The sequence below is a fragment of the Ictidomys tridecemlineatus genome, chromosome 5 (genome assembly GCF_052094955.1).
Source record: "Ictidomys tridecemlineatus isolate mIctTri1 chromosome 5, mIctTri1.hap1, whole genome shotgun sequence".
Taxonomy (NCBI): Eukaryota; Metazoa; Chordata; class Mammalia; order Rodentia; family Sciuridae; genus Ictidomys; species Ictidomys tridecemlineatus.
In genome coordinates, this window is record NC_135481.1 from 63450054 (window position 1) to 63473595 (window position 23542).

The 23542-nt window shown below is 47.8% G+C and overlaps 1 protein-coding gene across 3 annotated transcripts in view; it reads right to left on the bottom strand.

Annotated features, from left to right (window-relative positions):
- Positions 1 to 12099: 12099 nt before the first annotated feature.
- The window catches only part of Actn1 (actinin alpha 1), a 92284-nt gene continuing 80841 nt past the window's right edge, over positions 12100 to 23542 (bottom strand). Inside the window, exons 12-22 of one of the 3 annotated variants that reach the window (XM_005322824.5) lie at positions 22461 to 22611; positions 21796 to 21904; positions 21241 to 21381; positions 20058 to 20240; positions 19754 to 19888; positions 18459 to 18638; positions 17267 to 17413; positions 16260 to 16340; positions 15730 to 15795; positions 14350 to 14508; positions 12100 to 13006 (exon numbers count right to left, since the gene is read on the bottom strand). In XM_005322824.5, the coding sequence (XP_005322881.1) occupies positions 12848 to 13006; positions 14350 to 14508; positions 15730 to 15795; positions 16260 to 16340; positions 17267 to 17413; positions 18459 to 18638; positions 19754 to 19888; positions 20058 to 20240; positions 21241 to 21381; positions 21796 to 21904; positions 22461 to 22611 (1511 nt within the window). In that variant the 3' untranslated portion in view covers positions 12100 to 12847. The remainder of the gene's footprint in view (positions 13007 to 14349; positions 14509 to 15729; positions 15796 to 16259; positions 16341 to 17266; positions 17414 to 18458; positions 18639 to 19753; positions 19889 to 20057; positions 20241 to 21240; positions 21382 to 21795; positions 21905 to 22460; positions 22612 to 23542) is intronic. The other 2 variants (XM_005322826.5, XM_005322825.5) reach the window with 2 other exon arrangements.

The window sequence follows — 23542 nt, forward strand, 5'->3', positions numbered from 1 at the left end:
GCCCCTCAGCCCAATGCCACCAACCAGTTTAGCCAACTCACCTACAACTGACACACCTCTGCTGGGCCCGGCCACTCTGGCCCTTCCAGGACTTCAGAGCTTTGTAGCCTGTCTCCCTCCTCTGGGGGTAGGGCCTGTGGCCCAGCTGCTAAGGCAACAAGGGCCAACATCCCACACTTAGGCTTTTGAAGCTCCAGCAGTTCCTCTCCCAAGTCCCACACCTAGAATATGGTCGTTCTTGCTAAGGGGTGGTCAGGATTCCCAGAGGATGAACCACAGAGCACTTCAGTTCCCCGTGGTGGTGTTGTAGGGACAAACGAGACAAGGCACTGAAGATAGCAGGAAACAGATTTATTTGGCTGCAGCCAGCTTCAGAGGGTATAGCCTTTGCTGTAATCAATCAATCCCCTGAACCCCGAGTTCAGGGACTTTCAGAGTTTTATACCCAGTGTGTAAGGGGAGGGGCTCAGAAGTTCACAGTCTGCAGAAGTTCACATAAAAGCAGCTTTTTCCTCTCACTGTTCTGGGCAAGTTAACTCTTCAAGAACAACACCTGAGAAGGGGAAAGCTTCTTCTCCCCTTTCTTTCCTCCCTCTGCCAGCTGTTACTATGGGCCCATTTGTAACTTATCGTAAAAATGTAGACATCCCTGTGAAGCCCCGCTCAAGGCCAGAGGCCTTGTTTGCACATTTCTTCAAAGTACTGTACTGGATATGTTTGTGAAAAACTAGTAAGGGGGTGTCCAGCACCTGGAGTGCTGGTACCTTCTCTGCCAGTGGCCAAGTAAACAGGGTGACATGAAAATAGGAAGTTTATCTACAATGGACTCTTTTGCTGACAGTCCTAAAATAAGCCATTGTGAAGAGGGCTTTTCTGTGGAGAAAGGGGGTACCACTTCAGTGGATGCAGCGAATTGCCACAAATGTAGTGGCTTAAAACAACATGAATTTATCATCTTCTAGTCCCGGAGATTAGAAACCCAATGCGGATCTGCAGGGCTATGTTCTTTCTGGGGGCAAATCCCCTGCCTTGGCTTCCTAGCTTGTAATGGCTGCCTGAATTTTATAGCTTATGGCTTCTCATCATCCCAACCTCTGCTTCCACTGTCCCGTCTCCTCTGACCCTGATGCTCCTGCACCCTCTCATAAGGCCACATCCAAATAACGTAGAATAAGCTCCCCTTCTCAAGATACTTATTCACATCTGCAAAGTCCCCTCTGACAACAACACAAGTTCCAGGGATTAGGACATAGATACTGAGTGGGAGCACATAGAATTGAAGGAGGGAGATTCTTAACAGTATTTCTCTATAATCAGGTTTTTTCCTTTAAGAATATCTAAAATAGCCAGGTGCAGTTCTGCCACACGACCAGCACTCGAGCTTCATAAAAGAGGTTCAAAGCATAGAAATTAGCTAGTGAGTTTTAAAATTAAAATTACCTTTAATGCCCAGCTCCAGAGATGGCTTCTCCTAGCTCCCGCCTCCAGCCACCTAATGCGGTGATGAGGTTTACACAAGAGGCCAGCAAGAGAGGGAGAGCACGCCAGGGAGTGGGCTTTTATTGGGAAACAAAAAATTCAAGGGAAAATCTCATCCAATGAAAGTGGAGGGGGGCAGCATTCCAAGGTCGGGGTCAGTGACTGGTCTTCGGGTCAGTGGCCAGGCACCCCTCCACACAGACAAGCCCTCGCACCTGGGACAGGGTGGGGAAGCCTCTGACAGTTGTCTAAGCGCCTCTCACCCAGCCAGGGAGGTAACTCAGATCACGTGCGAGAATGGCTTCCCACATGCAGTGGCACGCGCCTGTAATCCCAGCCACTTAGGAGGCTGAGGCAGGAGGATTGCAAGTTTAAAGCCAGCCTCAGCAACTTAGTGAGGGCTAAGCAACTTGGTGAAGCTCCTCAGCAACTCGGCAAGACCTTATCTCTAAATAAAACAGGGCTGGAGATGTGGCTCAGTGGGAAGGCACCCCTGGATTCAATCCCTGGAACCAAAAAATAACAAATAAGAATATCTACAATAGCATAGCTAATTAAAAAAAAAAACTGTAGTAACAGTACTCACTGCTACTTATTGGAAGCCTGCTATGCACCAGGACCAGAAATAAAGAAGCATTATCAGTCCTAGTTGAGAAAGTCATTTGCCTAAGGTGACCCAGCTGGTAAGTGGCAGAGAGACTTGAGCCCATTTGTTTCGCTTGCCAGGCAGTGGTATTACAAGAAGTTGCATTTCTTCCCTCAGGGACACAGGGCAGAGCCTAGTCTAGGCTGCGTGGGAGAGCTTTGGAGCCTTAGATTCAGAGATACCCTCACCACTCACATTACCTGTGGACACACCAAAGAGCCTGGCACAGGCGAAGAACTGGCCAAGTCCCCCGTCTTTCCTCACCACCTCAGGAAGTCTAATCTGTGCTCAGTCTTAGTATTTGTGATGCTTTGGATATGAAATGTCCCCAAAAGCCCATGTGTTGCCAGCTTGGTTGCCAGCCTGTGGTACTGCTGGGAGGTGGTGGAGCCTTCAGGGAGTAGGACTTGGTGGAAGGAAGTTAGGTCACTGGGGGCGTGCTCTTGAAGGGGGTATTGGCATGGGGCCCTTACCTTCCTCTGCCTCCTGGTGGCCATAAGGTAAACAGACCTTCACCATGCACCCTCTACCTTATATGCTGCCCCCTACAGACCTAAAGGCAATATACCATGTAACTACTTACTGAAACCTCTGAAATCATGAGCCAAAGTGGATCTTTCCTCCTTACAAATTATCCCAGGTATTCCATCACACTATGGAAAGCTGACTAATACCTGTAATCATGTGCCCAAGGCCAGAACAGCTCTGAGCTGATTAGCAACTGAGGGCATGAGACGGGCTGGGGACTCACTACATTCAGATCTAGCTAAGGGGCTGGCAGTCCAGAGAGGAACTGTTTTTCATAGATTGCCCTTCATGAGGCTGTCAACAAAGTCCTAGAAAGGTATAGTGAGAGGCAAATTAAAATACAAAATAAAGGAATGGTCCACACAGACAGGGAGAGAGGCAGGGAATCCATCTCACCGACATAGGAACAATTAATTTTCATCTTGGCCAGAGTAGCAAATTCCATCTGCCCGATCATTTAAAGTGAGCTGGAACAGGGACCTTAAAAAAATGTGCACATGTGATATACAAAAGATGTCCAGGGGCAAGTAATATAGGTCACACAAAAGGCATGGGCTCAGGGACCCGTTTCAGAGAAGAGAGTCAATTGGGTGGAATCACCTGGAAGTGTACACACCTCAACGGTAAAATGTTGCAGGGGACAGATGAGAAAAGACACCAAATAGGAGAAAGAAGCAGGTTTATTTGGCTATAGCCAGGTTCAGAGGACAAAGCTTTCCCTATAATCAATCAATCCCCCTGAACCCTGAATTCAGGCAATTTCAGAACTTAATACCCAGCACTTAAGGGGAGGGGCTCAGAAGTTCACAGTCTGCAGAAGTTCACATAAAAGCAGCTTTTTCTTTCACTGTTCTGGGCAAGTTAACTCTTCAAGGACAACCCCTTTCTTTCCTCCCCCTGCCCGCTGTTATCATGAAGCCCAATTAGTAACCTCTTCTCTTTGAAATGTAAACATCTCTGTGAAGCTCCAGAGGCCAAGTTAAAAGTATCTGTTTTTCTTATCATACTCTGTATTTTCAAGCACACTTCTACAAACTATTATATGTGTTGTTATTTTAGGTAGTTCATAAATGTTTGTGAAAAACTAATAAAGGGGTGTTCAGCACCTGGAGTGCTGATCTCTTCCAGGCCAAGTAAGACAGAACAACAGGATATAAGAAGTTTAACTACATTGAATTCTTTTCTAGAGATTCTTGTGCTGATAGTCCTAAGATCAATTGTGGTAAAGATTTCTGGAGAGGCTTAATTAAGACTTTCTGTGGAGTAGGGGAGTGCCACTATGCTACCATCTCCACATGATGAGACCACCATTCTGAATCTTTGATCCCCAAAGCCAGCCAACTAGTAAGGGATTTTAAATCTATTAAAAAATAAATAAGTGGATAAAAATAAATCAAATTCTTAGCACTACTATTTCAGCCATGTTCAGCAGTTCTGGGCCTATCATGACAACCTATGGATTAATCTAGGATGCTTCAACACTCAACAGAATCTGGTGTATATTAACTTTGTGGTTTTATTAGTCTGCAGTGTGTAACTGAAAGAAGACATGTGATTTTAATTTTGGAGGTGTAAGGGAATTGATAGTCAGTAAACACCATTAGCTTGCTCAAAGGGACTTGATTTATGACATTGATAACATTTTCAATTTCATTGTGCTGAGCAAGACTTCACTGCTTGGATTTGAAAATGCCTAAGTGGAGAGTGTGACATCCTGGAGAGAGAATTATTAAAACATGTAAATATGGCTTAAAATGTTTAAGGAATTTAATGAAGTTTGCTAATGGGGTTGTTTGGGGGAATTTTTTTTTTGTATCAGGGATTGAACCCAGGGGTGCTTAACCACCCAGCCATCACCCCCAGACCTTTTTTATTTTTTGAGACAGGGTATTATGGTTTGAATGTGAAGTGTCCCCCAAAAGCTTACATGAGACATTGCAAGAAGGTTCAGAGAATAATTGAGTTATAAGCCTTAACCCAATTGTTGTGGTGTAAACTAATCAATAAAATCAGTAAGAATCTAAGTTACAGGTTATAGATTAGTGAAAAATATAGATTATAGATATAAGATTTTGATAAGTGAGATAAGACAATTATAAAGCAAGAAGCGGCATAGACTAGTCTTCTATAAAAAAAAAAAAAAACAAAACTGTTGCATGACCCATTTCTGAGAAACAGAAATGAAAGCTGTCTTCTTTTAAAAAATTGTTTTTCTGTACTTTGTACCCTGCAGAATGTACCCAACTCAGGAGATGGTGGTGGTCATGGTGAGCTACATTCTGGGTTTGAGTACAGTCATGGGTCTACATGACTTTAAAATAGATTATTGTCCCTGCTCAGCTGAAACTCAGGATAAGGTTGTCTAACACTTGTTTGGACCTGAGATGCAAAAAAAAAAAAAAAAACCTGCTTTTTTTTTTAGCTTCTGTAACTTGCTTGCTTGCCTGACACTGAGAAAAGCCCTGGAGTTGTGATTTTTGGTCCTTAAATTCCCAAGACACAGGCCAGGAAATTGCTGTTCTCCCACAGAGCATCAGTCTCTACAGGTGGGGAGACATCCCTGGCCAGGTAAATAAAGCTCTCTTGTTTGAATTCAGACTTACAGTATTTTCTGAGGCGGCTCCCCATAACATCTTGGAGGCCCCAGCAAGATGAAAGAGATATTTTTCTTCTCATAGGTAGGAGAATGCTCAGAAACACCCAGGAGACCTGGTGGGCCGGAGACAACCTGGGGAAAGCCCCAGGTCCTCTCCTCATTGGCTCCTGCCAAACCTGCAAACTGCCTATTTGAGAGCACTTGCAATTTGCACCTGTGACTTAGTTCTCCCGGGAAAGAAGGAAAACTTAAAACTCGGTTTGTGTGAAGCCACAGTCTGGGGACATCAGTGAAGGCTGGACGCAGCACCTACCTCCCAGTCCAGGGAAGCATTAGGTGTCACTCAGTGGCCCATCTGGGGCTAAAGACCCCGGGGGTTGGAAACCCCATCTAAATCTCTGGTCAGTTAGGTTTGTTCATGGCGCCTTGTCTGTTGTGTGTCTCATTGTTGGTCTCAGTCTCACTATGAGCAAAATCAGTCCACTTCATGTTCATTTTGTACACCCCTTAAATGTCTTAAAGAGTTTTCAGAGAAAACAACTAATTATAAAGCATCATGTAATGTTTTCTCTCTCAGAAAACTTTGTGAATTAGCCTGGCCAGCCTTTAAGTCAGATGGCCCACTATCGAATTCAGTCATCTCCGGGCGGCCTGGCCATCCAGATCAGTTGCCTTATACACAGGTTTGAATTGAAATCCTCCTAAAAGAGCCAAGATGGTTAAGATTTTGCCTTACAGGAACAGCTAAGAAAAACAAAACTGAAACTGTATGGCTAACAAAACCTTCCTCCCTGAAGAAACAGGTCCTGCAAGAGAGCTCTGAGGACCAGGATCTTCCTCCTCTGGATCCCTCTGTCCCTCAGGCACGGAGTTCCACCTCGATGCCTAAGCCTTCCCATCCTATACCCAGTTCTTTCTCTCTTACTCTGGTCCCCACACTTCCCCTCCATCAGGCTCCCCCTACCACATCGGGAGAAAACAGAAAGCCCTTTCATAATACATGTTCCTTTTTCTACTAGTGATTTCTCTGTTAAAATCAGAAGAAAAGTCCCAAAACTTCTCTCTGTGTTGATGGCCAACCCTCTGATGATCCAACTCATGTGGAACTCATTTGCCCTTCAGTCCATCCCAGTTGGACAGGTAAGGAGGTGACTGACCAGTGCCACCAGGATCCACTGAGAGAGGTCAAAGCAGCCGCTAGAAAACCCACCAAACTGGCAGAGGTAAGCGAGACAATTCAAGGCCCAGATGAGCCCCTGGCGGCTTTCCTGGAGCGCCTTCCCTAGCCTCATCCTGTGTACGCACCGATGGACCCAGAGGCTCCAGAAAACAGAAGGGCTCTTAATATTACTTTTGTGACTCAATAGGCCCCAGATATTAGGAGAAAGTTAGAGACAGAAGGATCTGAGGGAAAGATGCTGTCAAAATTGGAAAAATAGCCCAAAGGGTCTACAATAGTAGAGGACCCCCCCAAAGTAAAACAAGTTAAAAGGTTGACAAGAGTCATGGTGACAGCTGTGTCAGAGTCTCGAGGTGCCTCAGGCCTCAAGCTCTTGGACAACAACCCCCAAGAGCTCCACTCCCTAAACAACAGCAGCCCCCAGGAATGGAAACGGATGGGCCAATTTCTAATGAGAACTGACTTAAGGGACAATAACTCACTAGTTCCTTGTAATGCCAAAATGCCCCTATCCCCTATTGGGCAGAAACTTGCTACAAAAATTGCAAGCTACCATTTCTTTCCAGGAAGGCAAAGCCAACCTGTCATTTAAAGGGCCAGAAGCTATTATACACTTATCATTTGGGGAAAAATACCTGCTCTTAACAAGACACCCATACCTCACCTTTCATTTTCCTCACAAGATTAAAAAAAAAAAAAATCCCGGGGGTTTGGGCAGAAACCAATTCTCCTGGATTAGCAGTGCACCAGCCACCCATTACAGTGCAGATCACAAGCACTGCCACCCCTGTGCAGATCCAACAGTATCCTATCAGACTAGAAGCTAAAAAGGCTCCTGATTCCCTGTCAAGAAGCCTGGAACACTCCATTGCTGCTTGTCCAGAAACCTGAGACAAAGGACTACCGACAGGTATAAGACTTAAGAAAAATCAACAAGAGAGTGGAAATTATTCATTCCACGGTACCAAATTCCTACACTCTTCATTGCCTCCTTCTCACCAAGTCTACACTGTCCTGGACCTCAGAGATGCCTTCTTCAGCTTGCCACTGGCCAAGGTAAGCCAACAAATTTTTATTTCTAAATGGTCAGACCCAGAAAGGAGATTTTTCAGGACAATTGACTAAGACACAGTTGCCACAGGGATTTTAAAACTCTCCAACTCTATTTGATGAGGCCCTAAGCAGGGACCTCACAGCTTACAGGCAGCAACACCCTGAGACTGTACTTATACAATGTGTAAATGATCTCCCGATAGCAACCAAAACTAGGACTAAATGTGAACAGCCAAGCAGAGATTTGTTAAAAACCTTAAAAATCTTGGGGTACCAGGTGTCAGCTAAAAAGACCCAAATGTGCACCTCATCAGCCACTTACTTGGGCTATAACCTTAAAGAAGGAAAAAGGACTCTGTCACAGGACAAAATTAAAGCAATCATGCAGATTCCTCACCCCAAGACTAAGCATCAGATGCATAAATTCCTAAGGGCCATTGTATTGCTGCCTTTGGATCCTTGGTTTTTTTGAACTAGCCCAAACCCTGTATGTTAGTATAGGAGGAAAAGGACTCTTTGACTTAGACTGAGAAAGAACAAAAGACATTTAGTCTCTGCATCTGCATTGGCCCTCCCAGATGTTCTAAAGTCATCCCAACTGTTTGTACATGAAGTCAGGGGAATAGCAAAAGGGATGCTTACTCAGACTTTGAGGCCATGAAAAACGATGAGTGGCATATCTATCCAATTAGACTTCGGGAGAATGGCCAAACTGCCTCCAAGCCAGCAATCCTGGTTAAGGAAGCAGAAAAGCTTATACTGGGATAAGATTTACAGGTGATAGCCCCACATGCTGTGGTAACCTTGCTTTGGAGCCCTCCAGAGCGCTGGCTCTCCAAACTCACATCACCTAATACAGGCCCTTTTTCTAAACCAGCCCAGAATAAAGTTCCTAAAAACCTCAGCTTTAAACCCAGCCACCCTTTTTCCTGATGAAGATCCTTCCGAGTCACTGCACAACTGCCAGGAAATCTTGGAGTTGCTCCAAAATGTCCAGCTAGACCTGACGGACACACCTTGGCCAGAATCAGATGAGACACTCTACACTGATGGCAGCAACTACATCCAAAATGGAATCAGGTGTGCAGGGGCGGCTATAATTACTTTAAATAAAATTATCTGGGCTCAAGTTCTGGGACATGGAAATTCTGCACAAAAGGCAGAACTAATGGCATGTACCCAGGCTCTCAGACCCGACAAAGGAAAGACTGTTAATATCTGTACTGACAGTAGGTATGCCTTTGCTACTGTTCATGTACATGGAGATCTCTATAAAGAGAGAGGATTATTAACTTCAAGAGGAAAAGATATCAAACATGCTGAAGGAGATATTAGCTTTGTTAAAAAGCCCTCTGGTTACCAGAGAAAGTGGCTACCATACATTACAGAGGCCACCAAAACACAGAGACACCAGAGGCAAACGGAACTCCTTTGCTGACAAAATAGCTAAAGAGAAGGCTTTAAAACCAGTGGGGACTTACAGATCTTGCCTGCTTTGCCTAACCCATGTTGCCCACTTCCCCCATATATATAGAACAAAAGAAAGTCCTAGGAAAAACCTTAAAAATGACTGAGGACCAAAACAGATGCAAGATTCTATCAGACAAAAGAATCCTGATGCCGGAAACATTGGAAAAAACTGTTAATTAAGCAATTACATCAAGGAACCCATATGGGTAATACTAAAATGGCTAAATTGTTACAAAAAGATTTTTACATTCCTAAGATAACTCAGTTAACAAGACAAGTTTCTTCCAGGTGCCAGACTTATGCTCAAAAAAAAAAAAAAAATCCCAATCCAAAGGTAAGCCAATTTACAGGAACCAGACTGCAGGTGGTTGGTGTGGGGGGGGATAGACTTCACTGAAATAAAACCTGGACAATATGGTTATAAGTATTTACTGGCACTCCTGGGACACATATTCCAGATAAACTGAGATATTTCCTACCGAGACAGAGACAGCAACTATTACAGTTATGAAACTTATTCAGGAGATAGTTCTCTGATTTGGCCTCCCAATAGCCATGGGGTCCAATAACAGCCCAGCTTTCATAGCTCAGATAACTCAAAATTGATCCAAGGCCGTTGAGATTCAATGGGACCTACATTGTCTATATAGGCCCCAGAGTTCAGGACAAGTAAAAAGGATAAATAAAACTGTAAAAGACACCCTTACTAATTGCACTGGTGTGGTCTGGATGAGCCTCCTTCTTCCCTTTGCTCTAAGACCACCCTTGCTGGTCCTATACTGATGGCAGCTGCTATATCCAAAATGGAATCAGGTATATGGGGGTGGCTGTAGTTACTTTAAATAAAATTATCTGGGCTCAAGTTCTGGGATATGGAACTTCTGCACAAAAGGCAGAACTAGTGGCACTTACCCAGGCTAAAAGATAAAAAACTAAAATAAGTAACTACACACTTCTTAAGTCCTTATAGGCTCTCCAGCAAGCCTCTCATCAGATTCAGGCTTTAACAAAAAGCCTGACAGCCAGTTGCAGGAGAGACCTTCACTCACCCACTCCAGCAGAGCCATCATCCCTTTACCTTAGAACCTTGCTGGCACAGACCCTTTCCAGTCATCCTAACACCCTACTGCTGTAAAAGTCACCAGAAAACAACACTGGATTCATCACTCCCAAATCAAGAAGACAGCTCCAACAGAAGATCCACCCGAGGACCACCGACAATGAACAGTACTCTTGATTTTTACCTTCTGTTCTGTTTCACTTTCAGACATGCACTCTGCACACAGCTCTACTCAGAAACTCTTTTGAGGCCAGAAAATGACAGGGAGCCTGCTTCTAAAAGACAGTCGCTGATCGAATGACTACCAAGCTGCTAGTCCTTAGAAAATATAATTACGACATGGTAAATTTAGATAAAACTAAACTTAAATAAACCAATGATTTGATTTAGTCTCATAAAGCCAGTGGGGAATGTTGTGGTGTAAACTGATCAATAAAATCAGTAAGGACGTTAAAGGTTAAAAATTAGTAAAAAAAAAAAATGTATATAGATTATAGACATAAAATTTTGCTAAGGCAACTATAAAGCAAGAGCCGTCATAGACAGGCCTAAGACTCCATTTTGCTGCCTTCTATTAAAAAAAAAAAACTGTTGAATGACCCATTTCTGAGAAACAAAAACAAAAGCTGTTTTCTTTTAAAAAAAACCTGTTTTTCTGTACTTTGTACCCCACAGAATGTACCCAACTCAGGAGATGGTGGTGGTCATGGTGAGCTTCATTCTGGGTTTGAGTATAGTCATGGGTCTACATGACTTTATTAAAATAGATTATCGCCCCTGCTCATCTGAAATCAGGATAAGGTTGTCTAACACTTGTTCGGACCCAAGACACGGTTAAGCTAACTGCTATTTTTAGCTTCCTTGCATGACACTGAGAAAAGCAACTGAGTTGTAGTTTTTGTCCTTAAATTCCCAAGACACAGGCCAGGAAATTGCTGTTCTCCCATAGAACATCAGTCTCTCCTGTTAGGAGACAATCCCTGGCCAGGTAAATTAAAGCTCTCTTTTGTTTGAGTTCAGACTTAAAAACATTTTCTGAGGAGGCTCCCCATAACAACCAGTGAATTAATCCCCTGATAGGGATTAATTGAATGGTAATTGAAGTGGTAGGGTATGGTTGGAGGAGTTGGGAATTGGGGTGATGGCTTTGGGGTACATATTTGTTTTAGGGAAAGTGGAGACCTCTTTCTGGTTCCTGATTATCATGTAAGCTGTTTCCCTCTGTCACACTCTTCCACCATGATATTCTGCCTCACCCCAAGCCCCAAGGATTGGAGCTGGCCTTCCATGGACTAAGACCTCTGAAACCATGAGTCCCTCAAACTTTTCCTCCCCTAAAATTGTCGGATCCTTTAGTCACAGGAGCAAAATAGCTGACTAAAATACAGCGTTTCAATAAACTGCTGAGGGCCTCACTAAATTGCTGAGGCTGGCTTTGAATTTGCAATCCTCCTGCCTTAGCCTCCCAAGTTGCTGGGATTACAGGTGTGTGCTACCACACCCAGCCAGGAGATGAGTAAGAAGAAAACAGGAAAAGCTGGAGCAAACCATCTAGGAGTCTTATTAAAAATGCAGATTTTGATCCACCATGACCAGATTTTGATCCAGTATGGCCTGAGATTTTGCATTTCCAACAAGCTCCCAGGTAGGTGATACCAGACAGCTGCTGTCCGTGGGTCTTGGTGTGCTGAGGACTTAACTCTGGGTCTCACATAAGCTAAGCAAGTACTCTAACACTGTGCTATACACCCTAGCCCTTTGTGGGACAATTTGAATAGGAAGGGGTAATTCTGAGGTGACTCAAGCTGTACCCTGTAGGAAAAAACAAAAGGGAGTCAGGGATGTCACATAGCTATATGATGCTATAGAGAACAAAGGAAGATGGGGCTTATCATCTGGGAGTGCCCCACACATTCTTGATCTTGTTTTTAACTTCTGTGAGGAAACCACCTTTTCCTTTTCCAAATGAAGAAACTGAAGTGTTTCAAAAACACATCAGAGGTGGGTACAGGTGTGTACAGGTGCCCCTCACCATCTCTAATCACCCCTATATTTCCAGAAAACAGCAAGCAAGGAGCAAAGAGACATCATGGGAGCGTTGTTTTAATATGGTCTGTGCCAAGCAATATCAAAGTTGTCCATAATCTCCAAGTTTGTCTATTTTTGATAGCAATATTAAATTCTTTTTAAAAAAGTATGCACTGATAAAGAGGCTAGCCACACCTCTGAGGAGATTTAAAAATCAGAAGCCACATAAATTATCTTCCTTAAAAAACAGCCATTTCAAAAGATTTTCTTTAATATCATAAAATATTTTCATGGACAAGTGAGCTAGCAAACACACATGCACCAATGTGTCTTTGACAAGAGTACCCCCTCCCCCCACCCCCCACCAAGAGGACATGAGATTGGAGAAATGAATACAGCAGATGAAACAGATAGAAGAAGAAAAAAAAATCAGTAAAAGAATGGAATAAAACTTTGTGCTTGGTTATTTTCCTATGTCACAACAAAACAAAAACATTTTGGTGCAAATAGTTAATTTTTCCTCTTTTCCATTTAAGTCTGGTGGAGAAAAAAAATACTTTTTCTATAATAAAATATGTAATTTTTTGGTTTTTTTTTTTAAACTTTTTAAACATAACTTTTTTTTTTCTTTTTTGCAGAAAATAATTTTGTAAACTGTCACTTCGCGGGCAGGGAGGTTCGAGGCCGTGTGGTCCCAGCTTGCTCCGTTGGAGGCTGAGAGCTGAAACCAAACTCGGGCAGGAGATGGGGGCAGCGAAGGTGCAGGGCGGGGTGCGCACGGCGTAGGGGCCGAGGGGCTGGGGCGGGTTAGAGGTCACTCTCGCCATACAGTGCCGTGGAGAAGGACATGTAGTCCAGAGCACCGGGCACGGAGTCTGGGCCGTTGTAGGGGGCCATTCTTGCGATGCAGTACTCGGCCTGGTCGGGCGGCAGCTCTCGGCGCAGTTCGTCACCTGTGATGTAGTTCTGCAGAGAGAGCGTGGTCAGGTGCCGCAAAGCCAGTTGGCCGTAAAGCAGTATGGTGCGGCACAGCACAGCAGGGCCGCAAAACCCTGTGGCTGTAAACTTTCCTGTGACCTTACGTAACCTAGACCATCCCCATTTACGCTCCCTCCTAGTTCTTTTGGATCTATACATAAAAATCCAAACATATATCCACACATACACACTGTGTATATGTATATATACCTAATATATTTTAAAAATCATTTCATATTTTCCACTTCTATATCTACTTTAGCCTCTTTCCAAACTAATTCCACATTTAATTCCACTAATAATCTTCTCATGTATCACACTACTAGTCTGCAATAATCCCATGATGGAGCAATGTCAACAGGTACTCTGCTTGAACAGAGAGATTCCTGAGGGATCCCACTCCCACTTAATTGGGCTCTCTGGAAAATCTCAACCAGAGAGTTTAATTTTAAGGAGACCTCCAGTAGATTAAGATGAGCATCCAGTTTGGGCATCCCTGCCAGACAGCATTTAAAACCTATCTGGCTGTCTTAACCATCTTCAAAAGTATGACCCTTATCCCATTCTAGCCAGCTATCAGTGTGGGTCTTTGCCTTCACCCTGCCTCTCTTGTGTGCCTGTGATAGGTCTGCTCAGAAGCTGTCTTTTCTAGAACATTAGAGGAATCTGTGGTTCTGACAGATCCCTTCAGTTCTCTGGTCTAAAGATGGCTGTGGGTCTCAGTGACATCTGGGTTCACCAATGATCATTTCAGATGGCTAAGACCTGGACTGGGCCTCTGGCCTCTGCATACAGACAGCCCCTCAGTGCCCCTCCCACTTTTCCAGTGCTAAGTGGGGCTTGACAGGGGACTCAGATTTGGAAACCTGAAGCAGGCCACTGCTCAAGAGCAGAAAAATGAGAGGCATGCTTCCTTCTTTCACCCCATCCCCTTATCTTGCTTCCCACCTATATTCCATACCTGTGCCCAGCAGGGCATAAGGATGAAATCCCAGGGATTCTCAGATGGAGTTCCATTGTTCAACCACATACCCCAACCCATTCTACTGCCTTCCACCACCTTCCACCCTCCATCATCTCATTACAATGTGGAGGAATCCCTCACTGATATGTAGTGCTCCTGGCAGGGGACCCTTTAAATTAATGCCTTGTCCTAACACCTTTGCTGAGCCCCAGGCATTGCAAAAAGGGGTAGAGGTACAAGTAACCAGAGGCATAATGGGGTCCTGGAGAAAGGGGCAATGAGGTCCTCACATCCCACCCCATTCCTCCAGATCAGATCCAAGCAGTGCCTGCCACCCAGCATGGTGCCCACACCATAGTAGACTCACCTTGTCTCCGGCCAGGATCTTGAAGGAAGCCATGACCTGGTCTGCTGTATCCGTGTCAGCCGTCTCTCGGGACATGAAGTCAATGAAGGCCTGGAATGTCACTACCCCCAGGCGGTTGGGGTCCACGATGCTCATGATGCGGGCAAATTCTGCCTCTCCCTGGAGGAAACAGCCAACCCAAGCCTGTCAGCCCATGGCCTGCTGAGAATATATCAGATGGACCTCAAACCCCTGGGGATCAGAGTAGCCTATGGCTGGAAGAGGAGGGTATGGCAGTTCCGTGACCATAACCTGGGTCACACTAAGGGTATGACAGGGTCTCAACACTCAACAGTGGAGACCCAGCTCTGGGCTTCCCACCCGCTACAGGTGTCTGGGTTCCCCCTGGAGAAAATAATGCTGGTATTCATTATAATGACAATACCATTAACAAAGGCTAATTCTACAGAGCATATACTATATGCCAGGCACTATTCTAAATGCTTTTAGATATTTTAGTTCATTTAAGCCTCTCTAGAACCATATAGAATCTTATTAAGTCCATTGTACAGATGAGAAATCTGAGGTCCAGACAGACTAAGTGGCTTTCCCAAGGTCACGTAGCCAGTGAGTAGGGAGCTAGTATTTGAACTCAGACAGGCGCTGTCTCTCTACCACTCTGTATTTTCTAAGTGCCAGCCTTATGTTAGGTTCCCTCATTTCATCTTTACAACAGACCTATGGGGTTCCCTTTACTTCATCTGAGGCCACAAGCTAGTAATGGAGGAGCAGGAATTTACTTCCAAGTTCATGGTTTCTACCCCAGCCCTCACCATTGCTGGGAAGTCCACGGGCTCTGCACTTTGCGCCATGGCCAGAAGTTACCTGATTGCCCAGTGAAACACCCTGCCCTGCTTAGAAACCTAGACAAGGGAGGACATGCTAAGAAGGTTACAGAGAGACCTGGGACTATGGCAGAGCGGTGGCAGGCCTCAATGGAGCCATCATCAGGGCAGGGGAAGAAATCGAAAGCTCCAGGCCCTCATGTGAGATGATCCAGGGCCAACCCAAACCCTGAATGTCCAAACCACAATCTTTCCTGCCTGCCTTGGGGTCAGCCCAGTTCTCCATAGGAGTGAAAAAGCTGGTCTCCGCAGTAAGTACCAGAGACAAGCCAGTCTAGAGACAGCAGTGAGAAGGCCCGGGCCTCCCAGCCCATACAGCTTCCATGGCTGGGCCCTGCTTTCAAGGACTGGGGATTTGAGGTTCCTCTGAGAAGGGCAGCCTTAGGCTCAGGCCTTAGGCCTGCATTGCTAGGACTTGGCTTCTCCAGCCAGCTAGCTGCCTCCTCCTGCCAGGGAAGGCCCAGGCCTGGCAGACAGAGGGTGGGGTTTACGTTACCATGTTGTAACCCATGGAGATAAGGCAGGCGCGGAAATCATCCGTGTCCATCATGCCTGTCTTCTTCTGTGGGGCAGTGGCACCAAGATACAGGAGGCAGAGACAGGTGGAAGAAGGAAGGGCCAGCCAAGGGCCAGGAAGACAGGGTACAGACAGCCAGAAAAGAGGGTGAGGTTTATGGTTTGCGGGTCAGGAAGGAACAGAGAGGAGGAACATGTCCAGGAAAAATGTCCACAGAAAAGAGAAAAGCAGAGAGGGATGCAAAATCCATCCACAGAATGAAGAGCGGCAAGGAGAGATGAATGTGGGCCCCAGCAGGTTCCCACAGACGACAACCAAGGGCAGAGGGCAGAGCGGTGGAAGGAGAAGCCCGACACAGGACAGGCATGGATGGCAGGAGAGGACAAGGCCCATGGCCCACAGGAAGGGGTCAGGGAGAACCAGACAGAGAGAGAAGAGAAAAAGGAGAAACGCGTTATTTCTCGCCCCGGAGGCCACCCCTGAGCGTGCTCCATGCAGGAGGCGAGTACCTGGGGGTCGTTGCCAATGTCATAGCCCAAGCTGATGAGGCAGGCTTTGAACTCCTCAGGACCCAGCGTGCCGGAGTGATCCTAGGGCCGTGGTGCGCCAGGCAGCCAGCCATGCGGTGCCAGGGAGGTGAAGGCCGTGAGGGTGGGGGTGGGCCATGCCCCAGTGGAGGGTGGTGTGTGGGGAGACACAGGGACAAAGGCATGCGATGGAGAGGGTGGAGGTGGAGAGGCAGGGGAGAGGGAAGATAAAAGTGCACATAGTTAGACACACGGATGACGTTCCAGAGGGGCCCAGTCTTTGGCACACACAGCCCTGCTCTGTGAAGCAGGGCAGGAGGGGCACAGGAGTGAGAAGCTCCCCGAGGAGTGTCCCAAGCCACCCAGGTCTCCCCCAGGCTCCTCCCACCCAGGTGCCTGGAGGGCAGGAAGCAGGCAGGGTGGTGGACAGCAACTGACCCCATGCTTCCCCCACCATTGTGGCTGCCCCAAGCCCTAGGGCACTGGGAAGGGGCAGCCCATTGAACACTTGGCCTGTCCTGGGGCTGAGATGAAAACCCAGGACAGAGGACTCCAATATCCCCAGTAAAGGGTCCCAAAGGCAGCAGGTTGGGGTAGGAAGGAGTCTCTTCTCTGTCCCCTAGGCAGAGGTGAGGGTCGGTTCCCACAGCCAGGGGCAGCAGGCCTTCATTTGAGACTCTGGTAACCTCGCTGTGAGGGTTGATTCCTCATGGTAGGAGAGCGAGGGCCAGGGGTCAAGGATCTTCTCCCCACCTTCAACAAGGGCACTCTCTCCAGGAAAGCAGGGAGGCTTAGGGGACGTCACAACAGACTTGCTAAGGCAGGCTCCGTGAGGCAGGGCCAGGCTGGCGGAGCTTCCTCCTCTCCCTGCTCCTCACCCGCCCGGGAACCAGGCCCTGCATAGTGCCCCACACCCTGGGCAGCGCCCTCCAGGGCCCTAGGTCAGGGGCTGGGGGCAGCTCTAAATGAGTGAGGAGTGGGACTCTCACCCGGTCAAAGTGGTTGAAAGAGGCCCGGAACTCATTCATCTGCTCCTGGCTGATGCCCTTGGCATCCCGTGTCAGGATCTGGTTTTCCACCTCGTTGATGGTCCTGGCGATGGTGGTGAGCAGCTGCTCCCAGCCCACGCGGATGTGCTGCAGTGGGCAAGAGGCTTGTCAGCAAAAGGGGCCCCAGGGCCTCCTGCATCTCAGTGGAGATCCCCCAGGCCTGGGCTGCCCCTCCCTATTCCTCCTCTCCACTCTTGAAAACAGTCAAAGCAATCAAACTGGGCCTTCTGTCTGTAGTCACAGTATCACCAGAGGGAGAAGAACTGAGACAAGGACAACCTATCAGGACACAAGACTCTAGAGAATGAAGGGGGCATGGTGCTGGCCTCTGTCTGGGACAGCAAGAAGACCAGGCTTGGCAGTGGGGGTCGGTTGGGGAAGGAGAACAGACTTGTCATGGGAAAGATTAAACTGGGTGATTCCCTGAACCCAACCCCACCACATACACAAACCCCGTGCACATGCTCCTACACACTTCACAGTCAACACAAGTGCCGTTATGTGCCACAGAAGGACCTTCTGGTCAGCAACAGGCCAAATACACAAAGGCGGTCCCAGTGGTCACCTAGTGATGGTGTGGTCGTCTTAGTTTGTGTAAGCATCCTCTATGATGTGCACATAGGAGGAAATTGCCCTAACAACATGCTTCTCAGAATGTCAGTCATTTGAAGCTGGTGCCCAGGCCAGTGCCTGGAGCCCACCGGTATCAGATTCGCTGGGTGTGCTTATTAAAAATTTAGATGCCCTTGGGGCTGGGGCTCAGTGGTAAAAGGCCTTGCTTAACATGCCTGAGGCACTGGGTTCGATTCCTGGAACCACATAAAAATAAACAAAGGTATTGTGTCCATCTACAACTAAAAACAAACAAAAAAAAAATAGATGCATGCCCAAGCTCCATCCCAGAATGAGAAAGCAAATTCTGGAGATAAAGCCAAGAAATACACACTCCCCAAAAGTTCCCTGGATATCCAGAAGGCACTGCAGATTGAAGATGGGGAGCTTCAAGGGCAAAGAGACGTGAGCACTTATCCTGCTAGTATGACCAGACTCCTTGGGAGGGGGTTAACTCCTCCTCAGCCCACCCCAGCCCAGGTGGAGGACAGAAGGGGACCTGCAGCTCTGCCCCACTCACCTCCATGGTGTAGTTGGTGTGCTTATTGTCAAAGATGAGAGCCTCCTGGATCAGCTGGTGGTCACCTTCCAGCTGGTCAATCTTTGGCTTGTAGTTGACAATGCTCTTCTCATATTGTCGCAGGTGGCTGAGCTGGTCCTCCAGGGTCCCATGCATTTCAATGGAGATCCTCCCAATCTCCTGCTCATCCAGAAGGAGGTACCTTGTCAGCCTGCCCCATCCTTCACTCATGGGTTGGGGACTGATCTCTAAAGGTCATATAGGTTAACTACCAGGAAGATTTTCAGTTCCCATCTCAGGCCTAGGGAGGCCAGCACTGGTAACCACTACAATTTAGTGTGATGTTCCTTGGTATGGAAAGAGCATCGTAAAGTTGTGAAATAAGCATTATCATCGGATGAAATCTCAGGTACCTGTCAGCCTCAGGACAGGGCTGCACAGTCAGTTGCTGACCTAAACATTCACTCCTTTGCTTTCTTTTCAAATCCTCTTCCCAAGCCTCATTATTAACCACTGACCATCTCAGGGATCCTCTCAGTGTCCCCTGAGCCAGGTCCTCCCCAGTGGCCACCGCTCCTGTTTTGCCTCCTAGGCTGCCTGCCCAGCCCTCCTGAGCCCCCATCACCACCTCAAAGGATGAGACCTAATGTTCACATCTACATTTGCCTGTCTTCACTCACATCAGCCAACCTCGCTGTGAAAGCACTCTCGGACCATTCAGTTCAGTCTTGCCAATATCCCCTGAGCATTTACTAAGCACCATGTGCTGGAGGAGGGGAAGATGCACACACAAACATGAACTTCAAATGTTCTCTGCCCTCAAGGAGCTCAGAGACCACGCTCTAGCCAAGTGGTGCACTTTCCCCACTAACGAGCCCACATAATTCCCCTCCTCCCCCGCCGCCAAATCTACACTTGATTAGGGACAGCTCAGCTTGCTTTCTGGGCAGATCACCCTCTTTGACTGAGCCCGTTGCCAGGGGAGCAGCAATGGAGGAAGGGGTGGCCCAGCCAAGAGGAAAGCCATAGGGCTGAAGCTGACCCAGCTGTTCAGGAGCTGGTGGTCCTTTGGGACTGCCATACGCAGCTCTGTAGTGTGCGCTTACTCCCAGATCAGACACTGGGATCGAGCCCATCCACCTTTCCTGCACAGGACTCCACACTCCCCTGCAGGGCAGCAGAACAACTGTGGACTCAGTCTTCAGTTCTCCGTGGGTCCTGCCCAAGAGGAAGCAGGCCGCCTGCCTGGCAGGGATGGTGCGGGGAAGCCCCCAGCTTCTTACAACAGGACCCACCTCCATCTTGGTCTGGATCCAGGGCCCGATGACATTTGCCTGGGCCCCAAACTGCTTGCGTAGCCTCTCGTTGTGCTGCTGGCGGGCATGTTCCTCAGTCAGAGCTTGGTCCCTCCGCGGCACAAGCTGCCGCACCTGGGGTGGAGACAACCGCAGAATGTCAGGGGTGGGTCAGAACAAGGACAGCAGTCAAGGTGTGACCTGTTCCAGAAATTCACTCACTATGCGGACAAATAATGAATGTTCACTATGAAACAATAAAAATGAATCAAGGAAAAATCAGTCACTAGGCCCTTCAACTCACGTGGTCCCATTTGCCATTGATCTCCTGAGGCGTGATGGTTGTGTAGGGGTTGGTGCCTGCCATGTTGACATGGTAGGTCTGGACGATCTTAGACACCTCGTTGTGGATGCCCAGGATGGCCAGACGCTCCTTATCAGCATCAGGGAGGGTGGCCTTGAACTGCTCGTGGGCTGTAGTCAGTCCCTAGACAGACACGAGGACACAGGATCGGTACGGACATTCAGAGGGGCTGTGTGTCCCTTGGACTAGATGAGTGAAGGGAGCTCTAGAAGTCCCAGGACAGAGGCAGGTAGAAGGGCCATGGGAGACCTGGAGGCATCTCAGCCACTTTGGTGGCTGAGAACCAGGAAGGCAGGATGGCCATAGGAAGGGGAAGGCAGAGCTTCCATCAAAGCCATGGCTGCACCTAAGGGACTGGTGAGGCTGTCCAACCTCTCTGGGGCATTCAACACCCTTCAAATCAAGAACAATGGGGACCCCTGAGCTCTGCGCTCCAGGTGACTTCCCCCAACAATTGCTCCCTCAGCTCTCTGCAAACCCTTTTGAATCTAATACTTTGCAGTTATATAGCAGATAGAGGAAGATGTTAATTATGCAATGAGCTCCAAGATAAATATTATAGTACAAATCAAGGCTCCAGATAAATAATATATAACAGAAGCTTTTTTTTTTTTGGGTGGTACCAGGGATTTATCCCAGGTATCTCCAAGCTCCATCCCCAGCCCTGTTTTTTATTTCATTTTGAGACAGGATCTCACTAAATTACCAAGGCTGGCCTTAAACTTACAATCCTCCTGCTTTAGCCTCACAAGTTGCTACAATTACAGGCATCTACCAGAAGATACTTTTTGTGTACAAAAATGAAGGGTAGGGGGTGTTGAGAAAAATATGTAAATAAATATACTTGTTTGTGTATGCAGAGATATTTTGCTTACCTCTGGGGAGGGGAAATGGGGGGTTAGGGGACAGGAGCAGATGGGAGACCTTATCATACACCCTTTTACTTTGGGATGTTATAGCATATACACATATTATCTGGTCAAAATAAATGAAATGCAAAGTTTCAGATCTATGGAATCCTGGGATGCTCTTCCTCATCAACCCTACAGGGGGGAGTGGGACCTACAGAGCATGGGCCAGGAGCAGCTGGGGGAGAGGTCTCTGGAGAGGGGATGTGGCCTACCTGGATCTCCTCAATGGTGTGCACGATGAAGGTGTCCTGCAGGTCCTCCATGGCGCCCTCCATCCAGTTGTTGAAGGGAGCGGCCCGCTTGGCGTACTCCAGGTACAGCTGGTCAATGGTCTCCAGTAGCTTCTCCGTCCGCTGGGAGTGCCGAATGGGGTGGGGCGGGGTGTTTAGCAGAGGGATGCCCAGAGAGCCCCCACCCCCACTGAGAGAGCCCTAAGGGGTCCCAGTCTAGAAGCAAGGGACTGAGCCAGGCAAAAGGAACAGGCTGTCCCTAGGTGGATGGGCCACCTCTTGCTGGAATCACCTGGCCTGGCCCCCAGAGAATCCGACCCGCAAAACAGGAAAGTTCTCAAATGGCTGAGGTTGGGTCGTTCAGTGAACTCAACTGGGAGGATGAGACAGAGTTGGGGTCAGAGAGGAAGCATTTCCACAGTCAGCCCAGGGTGGAGAAGTCTGGGGAAACCAGAGCCGTTTAAAGCAAAGGGAACCAAGGAGGAGGAAGGGGCACACCCAGAGCCGCAGGCCACGCTCTACCTCTAGGGTCCTCACCTCTAGAGCTTCCCTTCGCTTCTGAGTTAGAGCTCCCAGATTGTCCCACTGGTCACAGATCTTTTGGCAGCGAGCATTGACACTGGGTGAGTCGTAATAGTCGAGCTCACTGGGGAGAAGAGACGAGGAAGTCAGGTGAGGTGGGTTAATTTGGGGGCCTACTCTTCCTCCTCCTGCAGGTGGGAGTACCAGTGGTGCTGGAGAGCCAGGGGTGCCCCCTTCTGCAGACTTTCCAGTACCCCTCTCACTTCCTTGGCCTCAGAAGACTACAGGCAGGAGATCAAAGGCCAGTCCCCCTCTCCAGTGGCCCCGCCCCAACCAAAGCAAGAGGTGATAACTTCCTTGACCTCAGTGCCCGATGGCAGGGAGCCACCAAGGACCAAGAAGACAGCTCAGCACTCAGAACCAAGGTTGGGTCACCCTCTGGTCCCATATTAGTGACAGATGAGGACCAAAGGCCTATCACAGGAAGGGAATAGTCCAGGGATCCTTCCCCACCTGGAGGCATTCCTTGCCTTCTGTTTGGACTCCCTCCACACCTGGGCACCATCTGTACTCCTCCCTCACATCCCCCATCCACCTGGCACTCCCACAGCAGCTGAGAAAGCTGAGCCTCAACCCTGTTTCTGGGCACCAAAGGATGGGGGTAACTGGGGCAGCCCTACTTGAGCTCCTGTGCGATGGCCGCTATCTGCTCCACGCGGTCCTGGTGGGCAGCCAGATCGCTCTCGAAGGCCTCGTGCTTTTTGAGCAGGGCCTTGATCTCAGACAGGGTGGCCGTCTCATAATCCTTCTGCCGCAGCATGGCCTCTTTGCCTGAGTTGAGAGAAAGGGGTGCCCGGTTGAGCAAGACATGGTGAGCAGGGTAGGGGGCATCTTCTTGGTCCCAGGCATTCCTCCCTCAGGCCCAAGCAACTCCACTGGAGGTGTGCACCACACAGCGATCCGCGGTGTGAGAAAGCAGAGGTGCCGCCAGAACCACCACGGGAAACAGCTAGGAACATCAACCCTCCGCAGTCTCTTAGAAGTCTGCTTACAACAGCACCCGTGGGACCTTATGAGCAGTAAGGGGTGGAATACTGTCAGGGGTGGAAAGAAAGTGGATCAGCCAGGCCACTGAAATTTCACCATTCCCAATGCTTTTTTTTTTTTTTTTTTTTTTTGGCACTGGAGAGTAGACCCAGGGGCCCCTTTTTTTTGTATTTTATTTAGAAACAGAGTCTCACCGAGTTGCTTAGGGCCTCGCTAAGTTGCTAAGGCTGACTTTGAACTCACAATCCTCCTGCCTCAGCCTCCTGAGCCGCTGGGATTATAGGTATGTGCCACCATACCCAGCCCAATGTTCCTTCCATGAATGCAAGCTTGTTTGATTTCGAAGCTCTCTGGATGCCTATATATCAGAATGATTTAGGAGCCTACTTATTTACTCCTATCCAGTTTTTCCTTATATGGACATTATTTTAAGACACTGGGCGTAAATTGTTTTCTGCTTTTCAAATATTTAGCAGCACATGATCAGAATTTCTCCTGTGGCTCCACAATCTTCCCATGTCCTGTCCCTCAGTGTCCAGGTGGGATTGGTTCCAGGATCCCTTGCAAACACCAAAACTGGTAGATGCTCAAGTTCTTTATATAAGATGGTGTAGTATTTGCATATAACCTACGCACATCATCCTGTACACTTTAATTTTTAAATATTTATTTTTGTTGGGTTTGGGTGGTATTGAGGATTGAGCCCAGGGCCTGG